Source organism: Panthera pardus, unplaced genomic scaffold (assembly GCF_024362965.1).
Source record: "Panthera pardus isolate Hobbes unplaced genomic scaffold, ASM2436296v1 HiC_scaffold_19, whole genome shotgun sequence".
Lineage (NCBI taxonomy): Eukaryota > Metazoa > Chordata > Mammalia > Carnivora > Felidae > Panthera > Panthera pardus.
Genome location: NW_026526754.1, coordinates 15760289 through 15787670, shown reverse-complemented (window position 1 = coordinate 15787670; position 27382 = coordinate 15760289). Strand labels below are relative to the sequence as shown.

At 44.6% G+C, this 27382-nt stretch overlaps 1 protein-coding gene across 1 annotated transcript in view; it reads left to right on the top strand.

The window, feature by feature from the left end:
- Positions 1-27382, top strand: part of ADAMTS18 (ADAM metallopeptidase with thrombospondin type 1 motif 18) — a 139989-nt gene that overhangs the window by 79672 nt on the left and 32935 nt on the right. Inside the window, exons 11-16 of the mRNA XM_053906823.1 lie at positions 3078-3173; positions 7571-7719; positions 14203-14375; positions 18929-19059; positions 19761-19884; positions 20588-20832. Coding sequence (XP_053762798.1) covers positions 3078-3173; positions 7571-7719; positions 14203-14375; positions 18929-19059; positions 19761-19884; positions 20588-20832 — 918 coding nt within the window. The remainder of the gene's footprint in view (positions 1-3077; positions 3174-7570; positions 7720-14202; positions 14376-18928; positions 19060-19760; positions 19885-20587; positions 20833-27382) is intronic.

Sequence of the window (27382 nt, the reverse complement as noted above, 5' to 3'; positions counted from 1 at the left end):
ATGGACAGTATCTGTAGGGCCCAGCATGTGCCCGCCATGTTGGCAGATACCCAGGAGTCATTTACTGAAATTGGAATGGCAATCAAAGCTAACATTTCTTTAGTACTCCCATTTCCATAAAGTGGAGGATTATGCCTCTCTCCCCTTCTCATCCCTCCTCAAGAAAGCAGGAGTGGCTGACTTACCTGGGAGAAAAAGAGGAGTCAAGGAGGACTCTAGGGCTTTTGGCTTGCGCAGTCAGAAGTACGGAGGGGTCATGTCATGAGCTGAAAGAGGCTGAACATGACTCAGGTTTGGGGGGAAAGACGGGGAATTCTGTTTCAGATGTGTTAAGGGCGTTATGAAATTTGATTCGCAAAGACCACTAACATTTTTAGCACATCAGGTTTCGCTTGAAGGGGCATCTTTTGGAATCTTTAGAATACAATGGGACAACACGGTCAACGATGACAGGACAGAGTATAGTATTGAGAGTCTCCTTAAAAATCACATCCAGGCAGCATGAGATCTTGGCGTCTCTGTGGTTAATTCTTTCTCCCTTAAATTATGACTTAAGTCTGGGGAATTATAGATAAGGAAAAGTTAGTTGAATATGCTGGGGAAAATAAAGAAGGAAGAGCAAGAAAAAAGTGCAAACTCCCATTTCTGTTTACTTTGAAGGGAAGCTTTCTCAGAGGGTTCTCAAGGTCGTCAAAGCATGTAGTTGGCTATAATTACGTTTGACTTATGTACTTCACCACAAAAGAAATAACATGTTCATACAGCCTGTCTGATTTCACTCTGGAATCCTGTGTTTTTGTGTTTTGCCTTATTTTCCTGGTCTTCTCCAGCTGCCCCTTTTTCTTAGCCCTGTGGCTTGGCATCGGGCTGTGGAATCTGGGTCGCCTTTGCTTCGGTCTGTCCCACGGTCGTTTCGGCGGTGGCCACATAGGCTAGAGGTGTGGGTTATGGCTTCCTGCTGGCTGTAAGGGGGAAAACAGTTTAATTCCGAAAGCCTCTCGGACTGTGGCTTTGTTTCAACGGTGACCTCCTATTTCTCCATTTTGATATGGACTCTTTTTCCACATTAAGTTGTTCCCTCAGGCCCGGGGTGACACATGTAAGGGCTCGCGGAGATGATGAAGTTGATTCACTCGTTGGCAGACTGCCTTATGCTTTCTACTAATGTCAGTGGCCAGGTCCCCTTCTGTGGGAAACATTGACATATCGTGTCTTATGAGCTGTTTTGAGATTTGAAAGTGGTATGTGTGGCACCTGCGTGGGGCTCCTGCTGGTGGTGTTCCCGAGCGGAGTCCCGAACACCCTCCCCTTCTCTTTTGCGGGGGGGGGGAAGGATTTTTTTGGTCCACAAGATCAGGCTCCCTGCACAGATCTCTGGTTTCCCTCCATTTTCTTTCCTTGTTCTGTGGAAAACTTTTTGTGTGTGAAATAACGCCTAAGCATGTCCTTGCCATATTTTCCAACCATGAAATCGATACGAGCTAGAATGCTTGGCGAATTGGGTGCCCGGTTAATTGACTCTTCAGGGTTACACCGAGTGACTGCAAAAATCATTTTGTTTCCTCCCTGGTGGTTCATGTTTTCCCCCAAATTGTATGCATTCACACTTCTATCCCAGTAAATAGAATGTGGCAAACGAAATGGAATCATTCTGACATTTCATGATTTTGACATTCTATTAATGACATAATTCTGAAGAGCAACTTTAGCTGTTGGAGCTGGAAGGAATCTGGTTCCCTTGCCTTATTTCATAGGTAAGTAACTGAGGCCCAGAGAAGCTGAGAGCCTTCCAACCTCCATTAATGGCAAATCCAAGCCCAGAGTAGTGGTCAAGGACGCTGGCTGGAATCAGGCCAGTTGGAGTCTGGCCTTTGCCACTTACCAGCTGTGTGACTTGGCGGCTTTGAAATGTCAATAGCTCGTTCAGTTCCCTCATCTAAATTAGTTTATGTGCGGAATTCGTTTAGTGAGCATCACTAAATGGTGTTAGTATTAGTTTCCTATGACCGCTCTACTAACTTTCCATGAACTTAATGACTTAAAGCAACACATGTTTATTTTCTTACGTTTCTGGAGGTGGACACACGGGGTAAGTGCCGCTGGGCTAAAATCAAGTGTCGGCAGGCTTGTGGCCCTCCTGCAAGCTCTGGAAGAGAAGCCATTTTCTTGCCTTCTCCAGCTTCTACAGGCCTCCTTCATTCCTTGGCTCAGCGGCCCCATCCTCCGCCTTCCAAGCAGCAACATCCACCTTGGCCCTCCTCACGCTGTCCTCCCTCTGACTCTCTTCTATCCACCCCTGCCCTCTTCAAGGGTCCCTGTGGTTGTCTTGGGCCCATCTGGAAAATCAAAGATAGTCTCCCCACCTCAAGGTCAACTGCAACCCTGATTGCATCTGCACCTTTAATTCCCCTTTGCTACGTAAATGCACAAAGTCACAAGCACCAGTGGTAGGGATGTGGTCATTTTTGGGGGATGGTGTTCTGCCTGCCACAGTCTAGCATGAGAGTTAAGCTCTTTGATGCTCTCGTGTGAAAATTGCTGAAATGCTTGAAAATTACTATAAAGATAAGGACGGTGGTGATGATCATTTACATCATTTACCCTTGAGAACAACCCTCCAGAGGAAAGAGGTGCTTCGATCACCATCTCCACAGTCAAGAAAACCACACCTCAGACCCTTCCGTAACATGTCCCTAGGGCCGGGAACCTCGAATTCGGGGGCGAGGATCTGAATCCGATGTGCTTGATTCCAGTTTGGGCTTCTTTTGTTTCACTCGTGATGGTAGTTGTTATTACAAACCAGGTCTCTTGGTTTCAAGCCAAATGGTCCCTAAATGAACTGTCGTTACCTCCCCGTCATTACCAAACACCCATGTCGGCAGTGCGGAAACTTCCTGCTTGTACATTTGCTACAGCGTATTTACCGGTTACCTGGCCGCTCCCGACGTCACTTGCCTCCGCTTCCTGGACAATGTCCCATTCCAGCTGCCTCAAAATATGATATTGTATACAAAAGACTTTGGATGTTTGCATTTTTATTGTATTGACACCCTTACCAGCTTCTTCTTTTCTTTCAGGACATTTGCAAGTCCCTTTGGTGCCACCGAGTGGGTCACAGGTGTGAGACCAAGTTCATGCCCGCGGCAGAAGGGACCGTTTGTGGCTTGAGTATGGTAAACTGCATACTTGTTAGTTTCTAGTTCTGGAAACATGATAACATGTAGAAACAAACCATTGTACAAATTATCTGTACTGTAACTTCAGAATAGAATACCTTGACTGCTGCATACATTTTCTGACTGCTCTTTAAATTAATCAGCATTATTTAAGCAGTTATTATAAAAACTCAGTGCTAATATAACCCAGTTGGCTCAGGTGTTTAGGGTGATTTTTTTTCTTTTTGCCTTTGGTTTCCATTTTTAGATGAAATATTTCTATTTCAGCGAGCTGGTGGATTTTATTGTATACTGTTTGTGTTAAACTTGATTCAGTATAGAAGATCTTCAAGGAGCAGATGTCCTGTTTAGTAGCAAAGGAGGGACTCTACCCTGATACAAGGCTCCTACTGCTCACCTCCCAGGACCTATCGTTGGGCTTCTGACATGCTCACTGGAGTCCCATCACTTAGTGGGATTCCTAGCAAAGGATAAGCTGCATCTCCGTCTAGGGTGTACCAGAAATCCTTGAGCCAGCAAATACCGTCAATCTAAAGAATCGTCTCCAATATGGGAGATTATGGGAGATTGCTGTGTTTTGAATGAAGAACATTCATATATTAGTTCCTGGGTTTTTTCCTCCTTCCCCGCTAATGTCTGGAGGAGAGGTGCACGTAGCAGGAAATGGTCCAGATTTGGGGCATTCCTTTGAAAGATCGCAACCAAGAAGCTATGAAAGAGGAGAGCATGGAGATATTCCAGGTTCTTTGGTCTCTGCTTTTGGGTCTGTCAAGGCAGCACGAGCCTGTGTAGAAGACTCGGTCATTTAAAGTGAACTCATTCGTGCAATAATTTATTGACTACTAGATATCAGAGACAGGAGGCTCTGGGGTTACAAAGATGAACACAATTCAGTTTTATCTCTTCAAGAACTCAGTCTAGTGGGGGGACCTACCTGTGCAGAAGCCAATAACTCTGACCGTCTTTTGAAACATACCTTCTTTAAGCACCTACTTACTGTCGATGCTCAGAATTAGGTGTGCACTTAGAAAGAAGTACAGTGAGTGGGTACACCACGACGGATGCTGGGATTTGAATGGAAGTTCCTCAGTTGGATGGGAGAGACATTCAGTGAGAGATTGACCATGAAGGTAGAGATACAGGACCTGAAAATTAATGAATGTTCAGAGAATGCTTTCTGATATTAAGTCACTCAGCATCTTTTAGAAGATTTGCATTTTTTTTAACTCTTTGAGTTTAAAGGAAATGAATCTTTAAAACATGGAGGCATTACATGCCACTTTTCACCCAAGGTACCCATCTTAGAAAATTCCAATAAGGGTTCTCACTGAAAATATGCATGGAGTTGTTTTAGGTGTGGTAAGGGAAAGCAGTGAATTCATTAATTGAACATGTAAGTAGTGCTGAAGTCATTCTTATTTTTTAAAGCATCAAAATTTAGGACTTGCACCTCAAGGATTAGTGGGTATATTTTGATTATGAAGGCGACAGCATTAAACATAAGAGGGATGTGCAAGAAAAAAATGGATGTAAGAAATGAGGAAAGTAAGTGTCAAATGGCATGGGTTTCACATTAAAAAAAATTTTTTTAATGTTTATTTTGAGAGTGAGAGAGACAGAGCATGAGCGGGGGAGGGGCAGAGAGAGAGAGAGAGAGAGAGAGAGAGAGCGCGCGCCAGGATCCAAAGCAGGCTGCAAGCTCTGAGCTGTTAGCACAGAGCCTGACCCGGGGCTTGAACTCACATACTGTAAGATCGTGACCTGAGCTGAAGTCGGATGCTCAACCGACTGAGCCACCCAAGCACTCCTAAGGTTTTTATTACATAAATACACCAGGGATCTAGTTCCATGGGGCTGAAAATGCCCCGGGTTAGATTTTAGTTACTGTAACCTGAGACAGTTCAAGCCAGAAGTTCGAAAACAGATGTCCTAGTGCCACTCCCCACCCCCATCATTATTTTAGAAGACCAGACTGCAGTTCTCAAGAGTGGGGGAACGCCCTCGACTCTGAGGGTCCCCAGCGCAGAAAGCATTTAGATGAGCTCCATCCATCATCACACCGGTATGGTTACCATTGCATCTACGTACGTGGTACTCTTCCTCCACTGGGGGATGAAACTGACTCTTCGCGAGACTGTAAACTCCATGAGGCCAGGGCTCTTATAAGCATAAGCATGTCTTACGCTTTATCTCGAGTGTCCTACGGAGTAGCAACTATTCCATGTTGTGTTCACGTGTTCCTTTATAACTGGAACGTGACCCAATCCTTCTCCCTCCCTATCTTGTCCCTGGTCATTCGGTGACTTTTGTACCATGAGTCTTCTGTAAACGTGTGAGGATATGAAAAGCCACATACTTTTATTTACTTATGTGGAGAAGGAAAGAAAGGCTCGTGCTTGGTATCTGTCAGGAAAGGTGTCTGCCCATATCTGGCCGTTCAGTTTGAAATTAGGAGAAGTGCATATCAGTATATGTATATAGATGGATAGCTAAATTGCGTGTGTAGAATTTTATACGTGTATGTGGATTATGCATGTGTGTGTCCGTATATGTATATATATGTGTATATTATGAGCTCTGCATGACTTAGCAAAACTGCACACTTTCCTAAAAGCCTCTGCAGTTAGATCCAAAGAGGGTGTGTCGGTGTGCGTTGCATTTATATATTTATTCCTGATTTCTATACCGAATGAACAAGCCGAAGGAAACAATCCGTTAGCAACCTAAGACAATACTCGGAAAAATAGTGAAGTAAAGTTAAATTAATTGAAGGTTTGGAATGGATCTTAAAACACATTTCTTAGAAAAAGAAACCAGGGTTAAGATACATCGGTGGACCGTTTGCCTCTGAGGTGCAAAGGATCCGTATCCTGTTGAGGAGCTTTGGTTACTGAGTTTAAGTGGAGTCTCCGTCTCCGTGGTGCTGCGTTAGTATTTCCTTGCTACGTTTCTCTCATCCAGAAATAGTTATTAACTCCGTAGCACCTTGGGAGGATTATGTTAGACCCTGCATGGGAAGTCCTTCTCTCCCCGTTCCTGTACCATTTCCGGCACCTAGAAGCAACTTCATAAACTGGAACTGCTTCTCTTGTTGTTGGCTGTTGTTTTTTTTTGTCTCAGCCACTGGGCTCAGCCGGGGAGAGTCCCGGCCCCGGGGGATTCCTGGGAGGGTAGATTCTGATTCCTGCTTACAGTAGACAAAATCCTGTACTAACCAACTGCTTTCCCCCTGAAAGTTCTCAACAGTGTTCTGTGATTTCATGCAGACTGTGAAATTAATCCGGGGGAAAGACAAATTAAAAACACAAGAATTAATCCGCACCCGCCAAGAATCGAAGGAAGGAAGCAGTATCTTCACCCAGGCACAGTGCACTAGCAACTCAATAAACAGCCGAGAAGCCACATGTATCCCAGGGGAAAAGCGAGGACTTGGAAAGTCAAACAGCTCCCCCATAATTCTGCGACTCAACCCTCACTCTTCGGCAGAAGCTGGCACGGTCCAAACCTCAACCCGCTGGATCTCATTGCAGAGGCTTTCAGGAAAGTGTGCAGTTACACTAAGTCATGTAGAACTTGCTCATAATAAAAGCACCACAGGCATAAAACCACTACGAGAGGCTCAAGCAGTCCCCAAGGACAGAGATGACCGGCAAAGCCTGGAATGTATCACAAAGGAAAATAGAAGGAAAGGTTAGCACAGAAAACAGCTCTCTCGCCCTGGCTTGACCAGAGCGTTGGCAAATGAAAGACCCAGAGCTAATTCATAAAAGACACTCAAGAGAGTTCAAAGTCATCGGTTCAGGGTCTGGAGTAGGAGCCTTTCATACAGCCGTAAGGTCAAAGGGTGTTACCTAAAAGCACCATGCGTGTGGACGGAGAGCTAGTCTGTTTCATAAGACGTGCTCTGCAGGGATGGCTGGGGATAAACAAAAGTGTCTGTTTTTATGATGAGTAATCAGAATGATAAATTCTGTGTTAGGACCTAAAAAACGGGTTCTCCTTGAGTGAATGATCCACATTGTTCTTTAAGCAGCCTTGTGTCTAAAGGTGGGGGGGGGAGGCACCCTTGTCACTGCGCCTGCGCGCTCTCCCTTGGCCCTTGGGTGGAATCTAAGCTGAACACGTCACCTCGACAGCTCACAAAGCATGTACTACTCGGCCGGCTGGTGACAGACCCGTCTTCGCTAGATGTCAGCCTTTCAAAACGCATGCAGTAAATGCAGAGTGACCGGGTGTTCGTGAAGCGCGGCCGGCAAAGAAACGCTCTCGAGGTGTCCTGCGTTCTCCCTTTGGCCCCCATACTTGTTTTTCCTGTTCACGAACAGGTGTCTACACCTCCTTGCCCTTTCCCAGGCGGACTCTGACAAGAAACGTGTCACACGTTCTTTTCACAGTGGTGTCGGCAAGGCCAGTGCGTCAAGTTTGGGGATCACGGGCCCCGGCCCGTCCATGGCCAGTGGTCCGCCTGGTCGAAGTGGTCCGAGTGTTCCCGAACTTGTGGTGGCGGAGTCAAGTATCAAGAGAGACACTGCAATAACCCCAAGTAAGGCTGTAACAGAAAATCAGTATTTGTAAGGCAAGAATGTACTGTTTTTGTTTTGTTCTAATTACATACTGTTTGAAAGTGTTTTCTTCCCTCTGGTTAATAGCAATCAACTAGGATTTTACTGTTTGCATCGAAAGGGGTGAAGCGGTCAGGAGCTGAACAGCAACCAAGGAGTTACTCTGTGCGTGAATACGACGCCGACCAGAGACCCAGCTCAATAGTCTGAGCTACTTTCTGAATCTAAATGAGAGCCACACGGTCACACGATCAAATGCCTGTGATGTAGACCAGAGAAGCTAGGCCAGCGGAATGTGTGTGTGTGTGTCTCAAACTGATGAACTGGGGAAAATATGCTGATTTTTGCCTTGCAGGAATGTACATCAACACGTGTTGACAGATCTGCCTGACTTTTCAAGAGAAACCAGAAGTCCAAAAAAAAAAAAAAAGAAAAAGTGTGCGATTGTTAAGATATTGACAACAAATTCAGTTTTCTTAAAACAGAGCACCAGGAGGACTAATCACAAGGGCTACGGACTGAGATTGGTCCCTGGCCACCTGCAGGCACCCTCGCTGGGATTCTGAACCGCCGTCTGTATTCTTTGAAAACGAAGGCGGTTTTATGTTCGTTTTATCTGCTCTAATTCCCACGTGAAATGCGTGTGGGATGTACATTTCCTGATTGGCACAGTGATGTAGAGAGAGCCTGGGTTTGAGAGCAAGAGCTCAGACTGCAAATCCTGGGTCTGCCGTTTATTAACTGCGTGACTTTGGGGAGTTCACTTGAACTCTGAACCTGGGCTTACGTATAAATTGGAGATAACACTGCCTACCTCTGAAGTTTTGGGGGTGTGGGGATTAGAACTGGGTCTGTAGAATGCCTGACATACTGGGGAGCATGCAGTGGGCATCCAGCACAAGGATCCGGGCTCTGTGTGGCTTTTACCCCTTCATCCTAAACTCATCAGGAGCACAGGGTAGCAGAGGGTGAGTCCTCAAAAGCAAGGGGGAGGGGGTGGAGAGAGGCGTTACCGGTGAAATTGGATTTTGGAGAATGTGGTAGAGAGAGAAGAATGGGATGGGTCCTCGGAAAACGGATTTCGTTTTCCAGCACTGTTTGAGTGGTGGTGTAGCTTGAAGGTCAAGAACCCAGGCTCCTAATCCCAGGACCCTAGGTTCGCCTCCTGGCCCTGCGTCTCCAGCCGTGTGGCCATAGACAGCGTACTGTCCCTGCTCTAGATTCCTCCTTGGTCAAAATGGGAAAGCGAGAGGGAGCAAAAGGGAAGTTTTAAAGACACCTGGTATCTCATCCGAGTTAGCAATCTGCGCTGGATCAAGAGGCCACTTTGTTCCAAGATAAAAGAAAGGGTCGGAAGACACCTTGACCATGGTTTGCTGGGTAGCAATTTGGGATAGCAGGCAGATGCAGGATTTTTCAACTTCGGCACTCTGGACGCTTGAGGCTGGAAAATCTCTGTTACGGGGTTTGTCCAGCACACGGCAGGATGTTGGGCAGCGGCCCGGCCTCTACCCACCAGATGTCAGTAGGATGACTGCCGCTCCCCAACAACCCTGTGTCTCCAGGCACTAGAGGGGGCCAATGTGCTGTAGGGGCAAAGCCATCCCCATTTGAAACTCGCTGGTTTATCCGAGACCTGGTAACTAGGTGTGACGGTAGACAGGCTTGTGATGCATTTACAGCTTACACCAGATTATTAAAACCACCCTCCTCGTGCTTTGAACGTAGCCCATATCTTGGATAGAATTCCTAAAATCATTCTATTGCTTTTCATTTTTTCAGCCTATTTCATGGATCTGGTTTTCATACATCACAACACTTTACAATCTCGGTATTTTCCCAAGAAAGAAATAGATTACCTAATTTAATAGCTCTGCTGGTAAAGTGCACGAATAACGCCCCTGAGGTTTAAATTAAAACCTCTCTCATATCTGTGGGATTGAGAACTCTCATTATAATAGCGCATTGTTCATGGAAATATCATAGTGTAATTTTGGAAATGCCTAATAAAAGAATCCCTAATGTAGTTCCATTTGGTGGTGTTTTATCATTTTAAACCAGATGAAGGCTCCTCAGGATACTGTTTACTTTAATTATGCGTCACAAAACAAGTACCTGAGCAGCTGTCCCAAGGCAATTGAATTAGTTGTTCTCTGTTGTTATTTCACTTCGTTGTAGTAAAGCTGGGGTGGGGTGGGGGTTCCCCTCCATTTCGAATTACTGATTTCTCCTTTGCTTTAGTTTATTGTACGTTTGGTCTGTTCCCATCACTCAGCCTAAGCAATTTCATTTTCTCCTGTGAGGAGCGCGGGGAGCTTTTATTTCACTTAATGATCGTTTTCCCAGAACATACTTTGTTTCATAAAAATGAATTATTCCTGGCCAGTTCACAGCTTTATCCAACTTGTCCGCTTCCAAAGTGTTCAGAGGTTATCTGGTTCTGGAATGACTGGTACCACACACATGTGGCCCTTCTTCTTCTTCTTTTTCCTATGCCAGGCGTGGTAGGGGGGACATTTTTAGCTGGTAGAAGTTCTGTTGCCTCCCAGGTCCTACAATGCCTCAGGAACCTTCTCCAAACATTTCTCCAGGCCTTTGCTCCCCACCCAACTAGAACAGAGACGTGAGTTGCGACCTGCTGTCTAATCCAGTCACTTGACAAATGAGGAACCAGGGCAGGTGGGGGGCACAAGTGCTGCCATCTTTCCCCGGGTCACCAAGCTGGTAGTGATAGAGTCAGAACAAGAGCCCCCGGTTTTAACCCTCGGACATTGTTTCTGGTTCTCTGACTCTTCAATTATTATACTCTGAAAGAGCCTAGTGGAATTTCTGTGAAGTCTGTTCAAGCAAATAGCAAAAATTAGAGTAGTGAAAACTAAACATGCCAAGGTATTATAGAACCTTCCTAAATTGCAAGTCTATTTGACGACAAATGATACGCCACCAGAGAGTCATGGTTCTAGAATAATAATTGAATCAAACCTCTGGCCCATTTTCCAACCGGTGATTTCCAGGCTCAGGTGATTATTAGAATCACCAACCGTGCTTTAAAAAAATACTGATTTCTGGATTTTCCCTATCGTATATTCTTTTTTTTTTTTTTTATGTTTTTATGTATTTTTGAGAGAGAGTGCACACGGAGTGGGGGAGGGGCAGAGAGGGAGGAGGACAGAAGATCTGACACAGGCTCTGTGATGACAATAGTGAGCCTGATGTGGAGCTCAGACTCAGGAACTGTGAGATCACAACCTGAGCTGAAGTCAGAAACTCAACCAACTGAGCCACCCAGGTGCCCCCTGCCCCATCCTATATTCTTACTGAGTAAGTCTGGAGGGACCCAGGAGTGAGTCAGTCTGTCTGGCTCTCTTTATTAACAGAGCTCCCCTCCTGATCCCACTGATCACCCAGCCAATATTACAAACATTTGTAGTCAGGACATGATATATTATGCAGAAGTAAATATGAGTATGTTTTATAATGGTCTAATGTAAGGACAAAATCGTGTTCCCAGACGTTTGCTTTCTGACCGTTTATGTTTTTGTTTTTAATCTCAGTACACCAAGGGATGTCTTGGTGGAATTTTCTGTTAATTTATCCCAACGCTCCTGTTTACAGCTGCAGAAAAATGTACCTCTATTTGAGGATGTGCTGGAAAAGTGCAGATTCTTAACAGTCGTTAAAAGCAGAAAGCATTTGAAAATAGTTAGGATTCTTTTGTGCTAACTCTGCCCTAGACTCAGTCCTGTATTCTTTTTTTGTTGTTGTTTGAAGATGGTATCTCATTTATTTTGTGAGCTTTGTGTTCTTTATCGCTTTATTTTATTTTATTCGTGATAAATATACTTTTTAATCCCTATCCCCCATTTCACACATCCTCCCGCCTCCCTCCCCCTCAGTAACTATCAGTTTGTTCTCTAGAGTTGAGTCGGATTCTTGGTTTGCTTTCTCTCTCTTTGCCCCCCATGATTGTTTTGTTTCTTAAATTCCACATATAAAGTGAGATCATAGGGTATTTGTCTTTCTCTGGCTCATTTCGCTTAGCATAGTACTCTCAAGCTCCATCCATGTCATTGCATGTGGCAAGATTTCATTCTTCTTTGTGGCTGAGTAGTACTCTATTGTATGTATGTATATATATACGTATATATACGTGTATATACACGTATATATATGTGTATATATATATGTATATATATGTATATATATATGTATATATATGTGTATATATATATATGTATATATATATGTATATATATATATATATACCAGCTCATTTTTATCCATTCATCTACCGATGCCTACTTGGGCTACTTCCATATTTGTCAGCCCTAAATTCTTTACAAACAGTATCTCCGTTAATCATCACAACTGCCCCCCAGTGACAGGTTACAAGGTGAAACAGAATTGCCTAAAGATGAGCGAGGAAGAGGCAGAGGATATTTAAATCCAGATCTGCCTCATTATAAAAGGCCAGCCCCTAAGCATTGTGCACGACTGTTTTCCTCTTCCACGCCGGCCTCTGTTATTGCCTCGCTCAGTTAAATGCAGGTGGAGTGGAAGGTAGGGGGCTCAGCTGCGTTCCCTCTCTTGCTGGCTGTGTGATCTTCATTCGGCAAGTTTTATGAACCTCCTCAGCCATTTTTCGCTTCATCTACAAAAAGAGGAGGTGCTATAGAAGTTTCAAGATCTTTTCTGTGTTAGGGTTTCTCAGTTGCAGTAGTAACACCTGTGGTCCTTTCACGGCCTTGAAACTGAGTAGTCTAAATGAAGGTTGTTTGTAAAAATCTCAGAATGTCTTTTCGTTTCTAATTGAAAAAAAAGTTTTTTTAATGTTTTTTCTTTTTTTGGGCGCAGAGAGGGAGGGAGACCGAGAATCCAAAGCGGGCTCCAGGCTCCAAGCCGTGGGCACAGAGCCCGACGCGGGGCTCGAACTCACGGATCACGAGATCATGCCCTGAGCCGAAGTCGGACGCTCAACCGACCGAGCCACCCTAGGCGCCCCAGAAATCTTAGAAAGTCTTAAACTAAGAAAGTTTTAAATATGCCTTATGAAGGTGACCGTGAATAGAAAGGCTATCATATGGCACTTTAAGGGCTTTTTTTTAAGCGCTTTTTAGATAATGATTTAAGAAGTCTTCGGGGACTTGATCCAGCACGGTGACTGCTGAATGTTGGAGTAGCCGCCCCAGAATGTTCCGAAATAGCGAAGCAATCTCACTCTGGCGGTCTGACGCTTCCGGTTCCTGTTGAATCCATCTTTGCATGCACTTACATGAAGACTGGATAAAATATGCTGAAGCAAATCCAGGGGTGTTTTACAGCATTCTTGTGCTTCTTAAAGAGACAAGGAATTTTAGTCACATAAGTTTATTCACCCGGAGCCTTCTTTCATATTACATGTTTGTGTTGAGCTTTTGTGTGAGATGATCCATAGCTGGGTTTTAGCCTTTGGAGCAAACTGCAAAAAGATAGGAAGGAGAAGGAGCGATTGTTTTGTGCCTGGAAGGAGCTGGTTAAGACGTTATTGGGAATTTTCAGTTTGGTTTATGCTCCTTTTTTTTTTAGATTGCCTTCTGGTTTTTGCAGTCTGCCTACTGAGATCTTAAAGAGCCTGCCATTAGATCATAATTATTTATGTTCTAATGGGATTCCCTTCTCTGGAAATCCATTTCCCATTGTGCTTGGCAGGAGAGGAGGAGGCCACCTACGAAGTTAAAAAGTGATTATGCAGATGAAAACAAGGGAATTTTTGTTCACAGTTTAGGATCAACTGGAATAAAACATAGACAAGTCGGACAATAAATAATCAGAATACGAGCTCAATGACTGACAAAGCTGGATTGGAGATCGTGGCGAATGGGGCTTTCTGTTCTTTCTCTTCCGTGTCCCAACCTCCTACGTGGCAGCAGGTGGAGAGCACACTCTAGAAAGCTGAGTGTGTTCAGAAATGGGAAACGAGCTGGAGAGTAGGTCGGGTCCACGTTGGAAGAGTCTTGATACCCATGTGGGGTGCGTGTGTCCGTGAGTGTGGCACACGGACACATATGCACATTCATAAGAACGTGTTGGGTGCATTTACGAGTGTCCCTAACGCTGGCGATATGATCAGTGTCGAGAAGATGCCTTCATCAACTCTTTAAGGAAATTGCCAGAATGTAAAACTTGGATCAGAGATGGCAAATAAGTTTTATCTAATCTGGAGCTCGTTGCTGAGCAGTGGGTGCCTACCCAAGGCCTATACTTAGGAAAGAAAGAAAAGAAAGGGAAATCCTTTTTGATGGGTCATGCCCACCATGGATACAAGAAGGGACGCGGTGTGTTGTATACAACGTTATTTCCATTCTTTTGATGGACTGTATGCACTGCATAGCTTGTGACAGTGTTCGTCTTGCTTGTCCCTCCTTTATTATTGCTTGTGACTCATACTGAGCTCTAGTACTAAAGTTCTTTAATTTTATTTTTAGGCCTCAGTATGGTGGCAAGTTCTGTCCAGGTTCTAGCCGTATATATCAGCTGTGCAATATTAACCCTTGCAGTGAAAATAGCTTGGATTTCCGAGCCCAGCAATGTGCAGAATATAACAGCAAACCTTTCCGTGGATGGTTCTACCAGTGGAAACCCTACACAAAAGTGGAAGGTAATTCGGTCTCTACAGACCTCCAACCACGATGTCTCTCTGTGGACAGTAATGTGAATGAACACACAGGAGAAATTGCTGCCTGTACAAAAGAGTGTCAGTGTTGACATCATCCCCCAGACCCGTCCTGGCCCAGCTTTCCATTCACGTCCATGAGTTTTGTTTATTTTTCCCTACTTTTTTCTTCACAAGACACCCCTTGTCCCCCACATCTGCAGCCAAAGGGTTCGTGTATTTGGAATGTACTTATGTTTCTAAACTTACCTTTGGCATGTCAGCAATGAAGTCTCCCGGGGATGTTAATTGAAATTGGTCTGAATTGTCCAGACCAAAAACTCGTGAAATCATATATGCCCCATAGAGACACCATATTCAGCAACTGACATGTCAGACGATTGCACGCTTGGGAAGGCCTACTTGCAGGGTATAAACACACATGCACACACACACACATACACATACACACACACACACACACACACACACACACACACAGCCATGAATTTAAAATTGTCTCTCTTCTGGGTTCTCAGTACTTATTACTTAAAGTTATGGCTTGTATTTTACTTTTTTATATTAAATTGTTTTTATTTTACCTAAGTATCAAAACATTTATTTTAGTCCCACAAATTTAATGCCTTACATACAAATTTAACGTCTTGCCTCCGCAGACTAAGCTGTCACCCTTCTGGTTATTTGCTTTCTCTTACTTCCATTCACTTGCTTTATCAAAACCCAGCCGTCCTCCCTTGAGAAAGGATAACTGTGAACCCCCCAGTGCACACGTGCAGAATGGGGACACACTGAATTTAGTGACAGTTCGTGGGAACTAAACTCAAGGGATGTAGCTGAGCAAAAGCTCGAGATGAACCTGTGTTACCGGTTACAGTAGAGAAGGGAGCAGAGTCAGAGACAACACACAACACGTAGCAAATCAAAGGAGAGGGTAGTGGCACTTTGCTCAGCATCAGTTCAACCATTGCAGGAGCACTGACATGGTCCTGGGTCATGACTGTTTGTCCAAAAGCCCAGGTGGAGATGGACGTGAAAATTCTGAAATCTGTGCTTTGGGAGGAAGCAACGAGCAATCTGTACACGTTTTTTTTAAAAATAGAAACTCAGCATTTATGGCAGTGTCCAGGGTTTTAAACTGCACTAAGAGATATGTACAACCTTTATTAATGAGTTTTAAACCGTTTTTGAAAGTTACACTCAATGGTACACCTCTTTCGTGTTTTCTGGAATAAATGTGTGCCTGCAAAGTTAGCTTGTCTAAGGGCTGTTTCATTTTCTCTTGGCCTTCAGTGATAAGGCTGGGAATACATTCGTTTGACAAAGAATTCTCCAGTGGAATAATCTGGAAGCTTGCCAAGGGCAAGGAAAAAGTAACTAGTTACCTACAAAAATTCAGAGATAATAACTAGAAGGGGATTTAGATTTATTTGAAATCGCTTCAGAGGACAGACTTAATTCAAGGGCTAAGAACTTACTAGACGTAGTACCTCCCCCGGGAGGCCTCTGTGGCCAGCCTACCCAGAATATCCTTCCTTCTTGTCATCCTCTGAATCCTTAACCTGCTGGATTCTTCATAGCTCTTACTTGTGCATGAGCTTATATTATATAATCACTTTTTCATTATCTTTCTCCCCACGAGAATTTACATTCCGTGGGATGAAGCCTTGGTCCATTTTGAGCATGCTTGTATCTCCAGCATCTGAGAATAGCCCTTGCCACATGCTTGTCACTTCCAGAATGAATGAGTGAAGACATAAATCCCAACTGTCCGTAATGGATGTATCTCCCCTTCATGAGTCGTAGGCTCTCCTTCACTGGAGGCCTCCTACCAGGGACTGAGTTATTATCTAGGAGGGGCTCTGCACACAGGTTCCCGGGGACAGTTGGGTAGAATACAGTAAGGTGTTCTCCAATCCAGCCTTTGAAGATTGATTTTCTCTTGGTTGTATACTCCCGTGGTTCCCTGTTTCTCACGTGTGGCTCTTTCCTCCAGACTCTCTTGTCCTTCCTTTCACTTGCCCTTCTGTTCTTTGCTTTGTCTTCTTGGGTATTCCTTGGTCGTTCCCACAATGCGCCTTTCGTTCAAATTCAGTGTTTATGGAACGTGTTTTGTTATCACCCTTTAAATAGGTTCTGTGTCGAGTACATGAGGAGAAAGTTAACCGGCTAATTATTTTTTTACATTTATTTATTTTGAGAGAGAGAGAATCCCAAGCAGGCTCCACACTGAAAGCATGGAGCCTGATGTGGGGCTTGAACTCACGAACTGTGAGATCATGACCTGAGTTGAAATCAAGAGTCGGGACCTTAACTGACTGAGCCACCCAGGTGCCCCAAGCAAGTAAATCTAACCTGTAAAATAATTTTTAAATTTCTTTTATGTTTTTATTTTATTTTTGAGAGAGAGACAGTGCGAACAGGGGAGGGGCAGAGAGAGAGGGAAACACAGAATCCGAACACATGGGTGTACATGCATGAATGCACGTGTACGTGGCTTTTAAAAACCTGCATCCCGTTTACAGTTCATGTAAAACTGCTTTAACACACAATGTAACTTTTATTGACTCTAAAGTGCCTGGGAAGTTTCTGGTATCACAGGCAAGAAGAAAAAAATTTACTGTGTTTCTACAGAGCTTGCCATCAGAAAGGAATTACGCCAGTTTCCCAAATACAGGCTCTGAGCTGTCAGCACAGAGCCTGATGTGGGGCTCTAACTCACAGACCGTGAGATCATGCCCTGAGCCGAAGTTGGACACTTAACCAACTGAGCCACCCAGACACCCCACCTGTAAAATATTTTTTGGTTTCAAAGCTTTTCACTCATTTAATCACAGCCTTATTAAGTAAGGAGCCTGCCATTTTATTCACTCACTCACAGATGTTTACTGAGCATTTATGGCACAGGAGCCATTCTGCTAGATGCGGGGGCACAACGTTGACTTAAGCAGGGACCCAGCCTGGGGTCTCTGCTTCTTCTCCTTCTAATGTGTACTAAGAATCAGGAAAGACCGACCCTGATTTAAAGGTCTTGTGACAATTCAGCAGTTTGGGAAGAACAAGGGAAGATTCTAAATAAATGCAGGCAGTCTTTGTCTTCCGGTAGTGAGACTTTTTGCCTGCTTTGTTTCCAGTAGACTAGTTCACAGACTTGCCCAGGAGCTTGTGCGGGGAAAAACAGAACTTTCTAGAGCTTGTCAATTCCTGGGCATGATGGAGAAAAGAAAGGGTATAGATATGTCTTCCACAATCTCATGTACAAAAATTAGGAGGTATTTAATAAGGCTATTAAAAGAAATTTCTAGGGGCATCTGGGTGCCTCACTTAAGCATCCAACTCTTGGTTTTGCCTCTCGTCATGATCTCACGCTCCCTGAGATTGAGCCCCTCATTGGGCTCTGCATTGACAGAATGGAGCCTGCTTGGGATTCTCTCTCCCCCTCTCGCTCTGCCCCTCCCCCGCTTGCGTGTGCTCGCATGCTCTCCCTCTGTCTGTCTGTCTGTCTGTCTCTCTCTCTCTCAAAATACATTAAAAAAAAAACCTTAAAATTAAAAAAGAAACTTCTAGGTAAAGGAGAGACTTTTAGCCCACCCACACATCTGCATACTTGGATCACATTAATCTAACTGCTTTCGCATCGAAGTTTGGACTTTGTTCCTGAGAGGTTCTGTGATGCACAGCTATTTGAAAACTGTTTACACGTTTGTTGTGCAGCTGTCGTCAGGGCTTTCGTGTGCTGTCGCCCACGCAGTCTCCTGTGAGAAATGTCATCTGGCCGTGCTGGCCAAGAAGAACGATTTGCATTTGGGAAATTGGCATAATTCCTTTCTGATAGCAAGAGCTCTGTAGAAACACAGTAAATTTTTTTTTCTTCTTGCCTGTGATACCAGAAACTTCCCAGGCACTTTGGAGTCAATAAAAGTTACATTTTTTGGCCTTTAGGTTCAGTTTGTTTCCTCCTCATTTTTATGACATGGTTATTCTCTGTATGTTTTATAAACATGAACCATATGTCTTTTTTGTTGTTGTTGTTCCCCAAAGTGCCTAAGCTTTTTTCTCAATAAATATCTAAAGTAATCCATGTCTTAAGTCAAGGTCAGCAAACAATGGCTTGAGGGACAAATCTGACCTGTTTTCTTTTTTTTAAATAAAGTTTTATTGGAACACAGAAACACTCCTCCATTTTTATATCGTCCATAGTGGACCCTAAGTCCTGGAAAGCCTGAGATATTTGCTAACCGATGAGGGTAGCTGTACAACCCACCCGTCACGTGTATTGTGGCTCTTACCAAGGATTAGAAAAATAAAATGGTTCTGTGTGAAAGCAGTTTTACATGAATTGTAAATGGGATTCAGGTTTTTAAAAGCCACGTAGACGTGCATTCGTGCGTGCACACCCATACCCACATGCAAAATCGTAACATTGACCATTTCAGTCACGGTCGCTTTCTAAATATATGTAATGTACCCTTTTTGGTCATCATGTCATTTTCCGGTGATTTCCTCCTGATCACGTCCTGTCCTGCTGTCTTTGCTTCTAGAGGCAGATCGATGTAAACTGTACTGCAAGGCTGAGAACTTTGAATTTTTTTTCGCAATGTCTGGCAAGGTGAAAGACGGAACTCCTTGCTCCCCAAACAAACGCGACGTTTGTATTGATGGGATCTGTGAAGTAAGCGAACATTTCTACTTTGGGACGTGTGGTCACGCTTGTGTTTCCTCATACCAAACGGGTACCGTGAGAAGTGATACAAGAGATTCTGTGTCTGGAGAAAAGGCGGCGTGGGGACAAGGGCTCTGTTGGCAAATCGGAACTGAGGACTGTCTCCAATGTCCCCACTTACTCTCTGCGAGACCCCGTCAGACATTCTTAGTTCCTTCCTCTTCACTCCGTCCCCACGTGTATGCAATGGAGATGATGACATACCTTGCTACACCCAGTAGTTGCAACAATTAAATAAGAATATAGATAATAGTAAACTTGCCCAGCATGTTTGCTAAGTATGTTTTTTGTTAGGTGGTTAGAGCCCCACAGATGTGTTATGAAACAGTACTCGTATTTACGGCCAGTTAGTCTGCCTTTTAATTCCATCGTGAGCCTGTGTGTGTGTGTGTGTGTGTGTGTGTGTGTGTGTGTGTGTGTAGATGAGTTCTAGAACTTCCCTAGTCCTACCTCTGGTCAAGGCAGAGGAAGGATCGGAACCCCCGGTCAAACTTGAGACTCTGCTTTTAACCCTAAAACTGTACTCGCTTTCTGATTTTCTTAAGAGAAAAAAACAGGGACCCATGTACATACGTCTTGGTTATTCTTACCCACGGGCTTTTCTGATCCTTGATTTTCGCACTTTATCTATTTATTTATTTTTGTCACAGCCGGTGGGATGCGACCATGAACTGGGCTCTAACGCAGTTTTGGACGCGTGTGGTGTTTGCAAAGGGGATAATTCAACTTGCAAGTTTTTTAAAGGCCTGTACCTCAACCAGCACAAGGCAAATGGTAAGAGACGCCTGCTGTTTCGTGGCCGTGGCTTTGCCGCTGAGCACGTTTGAGTCAAGCTGGGTATGGTCGAGCCATGCACCAGCTCGCCTGACATACAGAGGACGATGTCTCAGACACGTTGCAAGGACAGCAGAGGTGGTTTCTCGGGGCGAGGGGTTCGGCCAACACGTCCGACTCAGAGGCGTGTCACACAGATGCCTTTCTACCTGGCAGTCCGTCCCACGTTCTCCCCGCCTTTGTTACACAAAGGACTCCTTTTGAAGCTTCCGATTCAGGATGTGACCCCTGAGCCGCACTCACAACGTTACATGAATACCCAAAGCACTTCTCCAAATGAATCTTGAGTAAAATGAAACGCAGAGTGCTCTGTCCTGAACATCACTACCTTCTCCCAGGTAGATGGAAAATAGAAAGCGTTCTTGGATTTTGTGGCCTTGGTTGTTCTGGAAAGGAGAAGAGCGTCCCTGCTGTCCACACACAGGTCCTTGGGGAAGGAACATACACTTGCTCTCTGGTGTTCCTTCCCCTGAGAAAGTGACATCACTGATGGTTTGCACTTCGTAGAGCGGGAACGAATGTGCACTCGTGGTGCCCCCGCCCCGCTCTAGAAGAGTGGACATCACCACATCTCTGAGCATCTTGGCCCTGTTGCTGCAGTGTGCAACGTGGAAAACAGCAATGTTCTGTTCTTCCCGTTTAGAATATTATCCTGTAGTCACCGTGCCAGCGGGGGCCCGAAGCATCGAGGTCCAGGAGCTACAGCCCTCCGCTGGTTACCTGGCAGTCAGAAGCCTCGGTCAGAAGTATTACCTCACAGGGGGCTGGAGCATCGACTGGCCTGGGGAGTTCACCTTCGCTGGGACCGTGTTTGAGTACCAGCGGGCCTTCAACCACCCGGAACGTCTGTATGCGCCAGGACCTACCAACGAGACGCTGGTCTTTGAAGTAAGCACCTTCTGTTTGTTCACTTCTCGGTGCCTCTCGCTGTGTTGGTAGTGATGGCCCGCTCTGAGCTAGCTCGAGGAATGCCCCTTCTCGTGCAGATCTGTTTCCTCGTGAGCCAACTCGCCAAGTGCCAAGAGGAACAGACGGCAGCTCGTATTTTGGCAAAGAGGGTGGGAATCTGATGGGTCTCCAAGACAGGGTGCCGGTTTTCACATTGAGGTGCCAGCTTCTCAGCCCTGCACTTGACCGCCATGAACGTTAGGGAGTAGAGGAGGAATGCCCTTGAGATAATCCCATGTTGTCTGTATCTGCCGTTTGGATAAGCCTCTTGCCCCTATTCACCGCATAGGTCCACTGGCCTAGGAGGTGGAATGATCTAGTGGAAAGAACACTTGCCTGAATGCCAAGAAAGTTTTTTTATAGCTAGTTTTGCGGTGTGTTTATTTTTGAGAGAGAGAGAGAGTTCAGGGGAGGGGCAGAGAGAGAGAGGGAGACGCTGAATCCAAAGCAGACTTCAAGCTCCGAGCTGTCAGCACAGAGCCTGACGCGGGGCTGGAACTCACAAACCGTAAGATCATGACCTAAGCGGAAGTCAGACACTTCACCGACTGAGCCAACCCGGTGCCCCTGCCAAGAAGGTTTTAATACCAGCAAACCACCTTACTTTGGCAGGCTGTTATTTCCTTAGAGGTAAGAGAAAAACAGTGGACGGATAAAAATCAGCCAGTGTATCTGCTTGTGATTTCTTATAAAGATGATAAGAAATCTCTTCGAGAGATTTGGGGGCGCCTGGGTGGCTCAGTCACTTAAGCTTCTGACTCTTGATTTCAGCTCACATCGTGATCTCATGGTTCTGTGGGTTCAAGGCCTGTGTCCCACTCTGCAATAACAGCACAGAACCTGCTTGGGATTCTCTGTCTCTCTCTCTCTCTCTCTGCCTCTTTCCATCTCTCTCTCTCTCTCTCTCTCTCTCTCTCTCTCTCTCTCAAAAAGAAAGAAATAAACATTAAAAATAGAGATTTGGACATATCTCAAGAGCAGGGAATTTACCGCCCCAGTAGATGCTTGAGTTTGCACCGTGGTTCTAGATGGTGACCATGATTGTTAATTCACTAAAATTCCTATTATCTTGTCACTTGAAATACTAGGTCCTTTCACCTCTGTCTGTGTGGTGGGAGGTCCCTCAGAGATCTCGCATCACCTGCTCGGAGAAAAGCTGTAGTTAGGAAAGCGTCTTCCAACCCTCTCAGCTCTTGGATTTCAGACACGAGAGCACGAAGTCTACATCACATTGGACTAAAGTTGGGGTGGTTGGGAGCTCAGCAGTGGATCCAGTCCCCGAAATGACCCTTTCATTAACCCTACTGCATAAGAATGGAATTCTGATTCAAGATTTTTGGGTATTGTTGCAAACCTTTTGTTTGTTCATTTGGATTCGATGTTCTGTTTCTTTTCCATCAAGCATCTGAGCGGGAAACCTCTTTTCCGTCTCTTCAGGAAAGTTCTCTTTTCTTTAGACACGTATGTTTAGCTTGCAAGGTAGGAGTTTTAGAGCAACGACGCTTCATTAGTGTTGCCAAGAGGCCTTTGGTCCATCTCTGAGCAAACGTACGCAAACCAAGTTCTGTGGCCACAAAACAACCCGAGTCCGGAAGCGGGCGGGATGCTTCTCACGGCTCCTGCCGAGGGCGATCGGAATAAAGTGCACACATCATTCCGGGTGAGAACTAGGTTTTTTACTGCCTCGTGACAGGTACCCGTTTGTTGTCGTCGTTTCTCTCTCCGGTTTTGTTCGTGAACGCAAAGCTTTTCTAGTAGGTTGGCACGATCCCGCCTGCGACTCAAGGTTTGCCATTACACAGAGATTATTTGCAGAAAGACCACAACAAAGAATAAGGCCAGAAATGATGGGAAGAGCAAAGCAGAATGACAGAGATCCTTCTTTCTTTCATCTCTGGAACCCGAAATACCCCCCTGGCGCTGTCTGCGTTGATCGAATTAACCAGATAATTGACGCATTGTCACTGAACATGAGACCAGCCTGGAGTTGCTATTTGCGTTTACGCTTTGTCTTCAGTTAAACCTGATTCCTTCTCTCCTCCATCCATATTTTGTAGCCCTGCCTAAAACTAAATCTTCGGGGGGTATCCAGCCGGTCCTAAATGTCCCCTGATGGGTAGGAGTTAGCTTTGAGAAATGGAAGAAGGGCCTTAATTGGTGATGGCGTTCTGCAAATTTGGTCCCTCGTCGTTCTCTTTGCACACACAGACACCTCCTTGAAAATAGGTCAAAATGTAAGGAGAACTATTGGCGAGATCTAAACAAAATTAGAAAAACATAAAGTCTTCCCCAGGTTCAACTGGACATGTAGAGTACTTTTTAAATAATTTCCTACTACAATATAAATAGAACAAGAGCTGTGATAATATCTCTGTTAAGACAAGGTTGCGATTTTGCCACAATGCGTTAAGATCACATTTGCTTAGCTGTTGTTGTAGAGTCTTGCTTTATGGACTCATTCTACTTAGAGGTTGAATGAAAGCTTAAATTAACATCTTAGGAATGCGACCTGTCTGGAGACCATGGAGCGGGAAATTCGTATGATTAATTGGATGTGCCTTGCTTGTATTTTAAAGGAGTTAGGGTTTCATTCAAGAGTTGCAACTATGTTAGGAGCTAAAAAAAAAAAAAAGTCTAGTCACCTAGTATTATGTCTGTTTTATCTTTTCAAAGAATCGGGGTTAATGATTTTAATATTTAAAGTTTACTTTAAATTATAAGTTTAATTATATTTAAATATATAATTTTAATATGTCCTCGGGAGGACATCAAATTTCTGCGCAGTTTTTATCCCATGCTCCTACCTTTCCAAGATCAGGAGAACACAGTGATTTTTGAAATTTAAATCACAATAAGCAATAACATACATTTTCCAAAATGACACCATGTATCAGTATCCAAGTAATCCACGGCTATAGTCTTTAAAGGAAGTTAAGTAAAGTTCACGTGCCTTTCCATACAACTATGGATTGAACCAAAATGAATACTATGGGAGCCAAAAATGTGTTCATTCCAATATAAAAATGTTGAATGTGTTTTAGCAATCCTGTGGGATGCTGGAATCAAAGGGTGGGAACTTCCAAAATGAGAAATGCTGTTCCATCCATCTTAGCAAGTCTAAGTCTGTGAAAGAAAGCACTTTCTCTCCCGGCCTTTTAAAATTCCTAAACGTTCACTAAGTTCTTGTTGATGGCGATGGCACTGGGGGGATAATGTTTCTCTCCTTCGTGTGTATTCATCCGCTCCTCCCAATATCTTAGCTCGTTCCTGTCTTCGACCACCGTGTTGGTATCGTTCTGGATAACTACTTTCAAAGCACTTTTCCTCTGTTCATTTCCATGTCTGTTCTTTTCCATGTCTGATAAGGAGAAAATTAAGCAAACATTCATTGGTTGCCCATTCTGTGCTTAGTCCTGTATGAGGCACTGGAGATACATAAATGGCAAAGACATAAATTATGTGGCTAAAACATATAGTCTGTACAGCGTGTGTGTAAAACGCACAGTCTGTCAAGAGTGAGTTTCGTATGTGGTCGCCATTCTTGTTCGAAGCAGCATGGTTTAGAACAGGGAACATCTAAATAGTTGGCTCCCCCTTGCCTGTGTCACTTGGCGTGAGTCACTTCAACTGTTGCGGGTCCTAATGATTTCCCCAGGCTATCTTTTCCCCTGTGTCCTGCGGCACTTTCCCGAAGGGCTCTTATAGCAGCTCAGACCTCAGGGTAGCAGAAAAATGACTTGCCTACTTTTTGTAGCCTCCCACACCGGCACAATACCTGGGACATGGTCGCTGCTCAAAAAACTGTCTCTTGAATAAATGACATCCGGTGATAAAATGTATTCATTCGTGTACAAAGAACCTGCTTTCGAAGCTGAGAAGTCCTGCACGGAGGTGACAAATGAAACAAACGAGAAATGCGTTGGGTCACTATGTTGTACTCCTGAAATTAATGACCCACAGCCTGGGTCAGCTATATACGCAAATCGTCGTCATCATAGTAATAACAGCAATACAAGTGAAAGGAGAGCTTCTCTGAGCAAAGTCCGGAGTGGCAGGCTGTGAGGCCAGACTTCTCCTCCCCCATTTCAGCCCTTCTGCCCCAAACCACGGTCTGTAATCCAGAGTTCTCTGAAGAGGCCTAAACTTCTGCAGTAGACATTTTAAAAACCACTAGGTCTCATCAACTCTTAGGACCAGCCTTAAAACCGTACGGCTGAAAGTTAAGTACAGTGAATAGCATTTAAAGTATTGAAATTGGATCTCCTAAATTGCATTTGAGGGATCAATATGCTTTTTTAAATGCTTGCCTCTCCCGGAGGAATGATTCGCACCTAAGACGTTGCTGCCCAGTTCGCAGCAGATTGAGCTTCACTTGGGAGGGGAGCGACTTGCCTGCCCTTCCAGGGGGGTGGATTTGCCAGATCTTTCCACCCATTTCTGGGCCTTGCCTAGAGCAAGGCAAGGGTAAGGCAGTCCTGGAAATAATTGACTGCTGTCAGTTAACCTCAAGAACTAAGCGCACGGCCTGACACCAAATAAAAGTGTCTTCTGCGTCTGGTTATTTTTACATGTCAAAACCTTCTAGAATGTCTTCATAGGGAAGCTCACTTTAAACTAAATGGAAAACAGACCTTCCCTTCTATCACTGAGTCACCCGATTTTAAAACGCGGTCTCTGTTACTAGCCTTCACTCTCCTTGGAACCTGGAGTCTACATGTTTCAACATTGGCAACAGGTGGATGTCAATTTAACCAGTGCCGGCCCCATTGATTTCCTCGGTGGCCAGGGGAAATTCCTAAGGGTAATCAAGGATTTATAGGATTGTCTTCGGTCTTAAATTTTTAAGGCATTATTTAAGCCCATCAATCAAGTTTTTATTTTGAAGCGCATGCATACATATCCATGTAAATGACTTGAAGAAAAGGAGCTAACTTTCATGAGCCTGTATTATGTTTCTGCACAGCCCAGGGAAAAACGACTCATACACACACGCACACACCCCAGCAAAGAAAGAAATCAATATTGATTTGGCAATCAGACGCTTTCTGAGATCACTACAGAGATGGTTATTATAAACTAGATAATTTCCACATATTTCTGTTAGTCAGCTTTTTCCCCACAACGTAAGTCTGGCATAAAGTCCAAAGAATTTCTCATTGAACTAGTGTGCTCGTTAGTCATTTGAAGGATTGAAAAGTCAGTTTATTTTTTAAGTCTTGAGGATACTATGTATGGACCTCACTGCATTATGTTGATTTGATTGGCTTTGAGAACACGAGGAAAGCTAAATATGTGTTACTTCTGTACCCCACACAGCTAGATTTTGTGTGTGTGTGTGTGTGTGTGTGTGTGTGTGTGTGTGGTGTAAGGAATTACATTTTGAACTGGCAGAAATGTGAAAGCTGAACATCAGGTTGAAATTTACACAGCCTTTGTTGAAAAATAGTCATTTAATCTGAAGTACACAGACCCATGTCAAGCTTCTTGAGTAAAGCTGAAAACTTCATGTTTTTCCATGTTGAGATTGAGATATAGGTAATTTAAGGTCACTGACTTTGTTCTTTTTTTTATTTTTTTTAATGTTTATTTACTTTTGAGAGAGAGAGCGCGCGCACACACGCGCACGAGTGGGGGAGGGGCAGAGAGAGAGAGGGAGACACAGAATCCGAAGCAGGCTCCAGGCTCCGAGCTGTCAGCACACATGGGGCTCGAACTCACAGACCGTGGGATCATGACCTGTGCCCAAGTCAGACGCTTAGCCAACTGAGCCACCCAGGTGCCCCACACTGACTTTGTTCTTTGTTTAAGCAACTGTGCAAAAGGCTGGTTCAGCATCCAGTTTTAAGAGGCCTTGGCAAATGAGAATTAAAAACAAGGGTGCCTGGGTGCCTCAGTCGGTTAAGCCTCCGACTCTTGATCTCAGCGCAAGTCATGATCTCAGGGTCGTGAGTTCAAGTCCCACGGTGGGCTTTGCACTGGGTGTGAAGTCTACTTAAAAAAAAGTTAAACAGGGGCGCCTGGGTGTCGCAGTCGGTTGAGCGTCCGACTTCGGCCAGGTCACGATCTCACGGTCCGTGAGTTCGAGCCCCGCGTCAGGCTCTGGGCTGATGGCTCAGAGCCTGGAGCCTGTTTCCGATTCTGTGTCTCCCTCTTTCTCTGTCCCTCCCCCGTTCATGCTCTGTCTCTCTCTGTCCCAAAAATAAATAAACGTTGAAAAAAAAAAATTAAAAAAAAAGTTAAACACAGAAAGTTATTTTTTCATGAGATGTCCCCTTACAGATGACACATTCTTTAGAAATGACTGAAGGTGAGATTTTTTTTTGCTCCCTCCTCCTGTCCTTCCCCTCTTCCCCCTTCCTCCTCTACTTCCTTCTTGCTTTTCTACTTCCTGTCTCCCTCCTTGTCTCTTTCTCCAGCTCCCTGTGTCTCTCTCCCCTCCCCCCTCCCCCCCCTCCCCCCTCCCCCCAACAACCACCAAGTCCTATTCTCT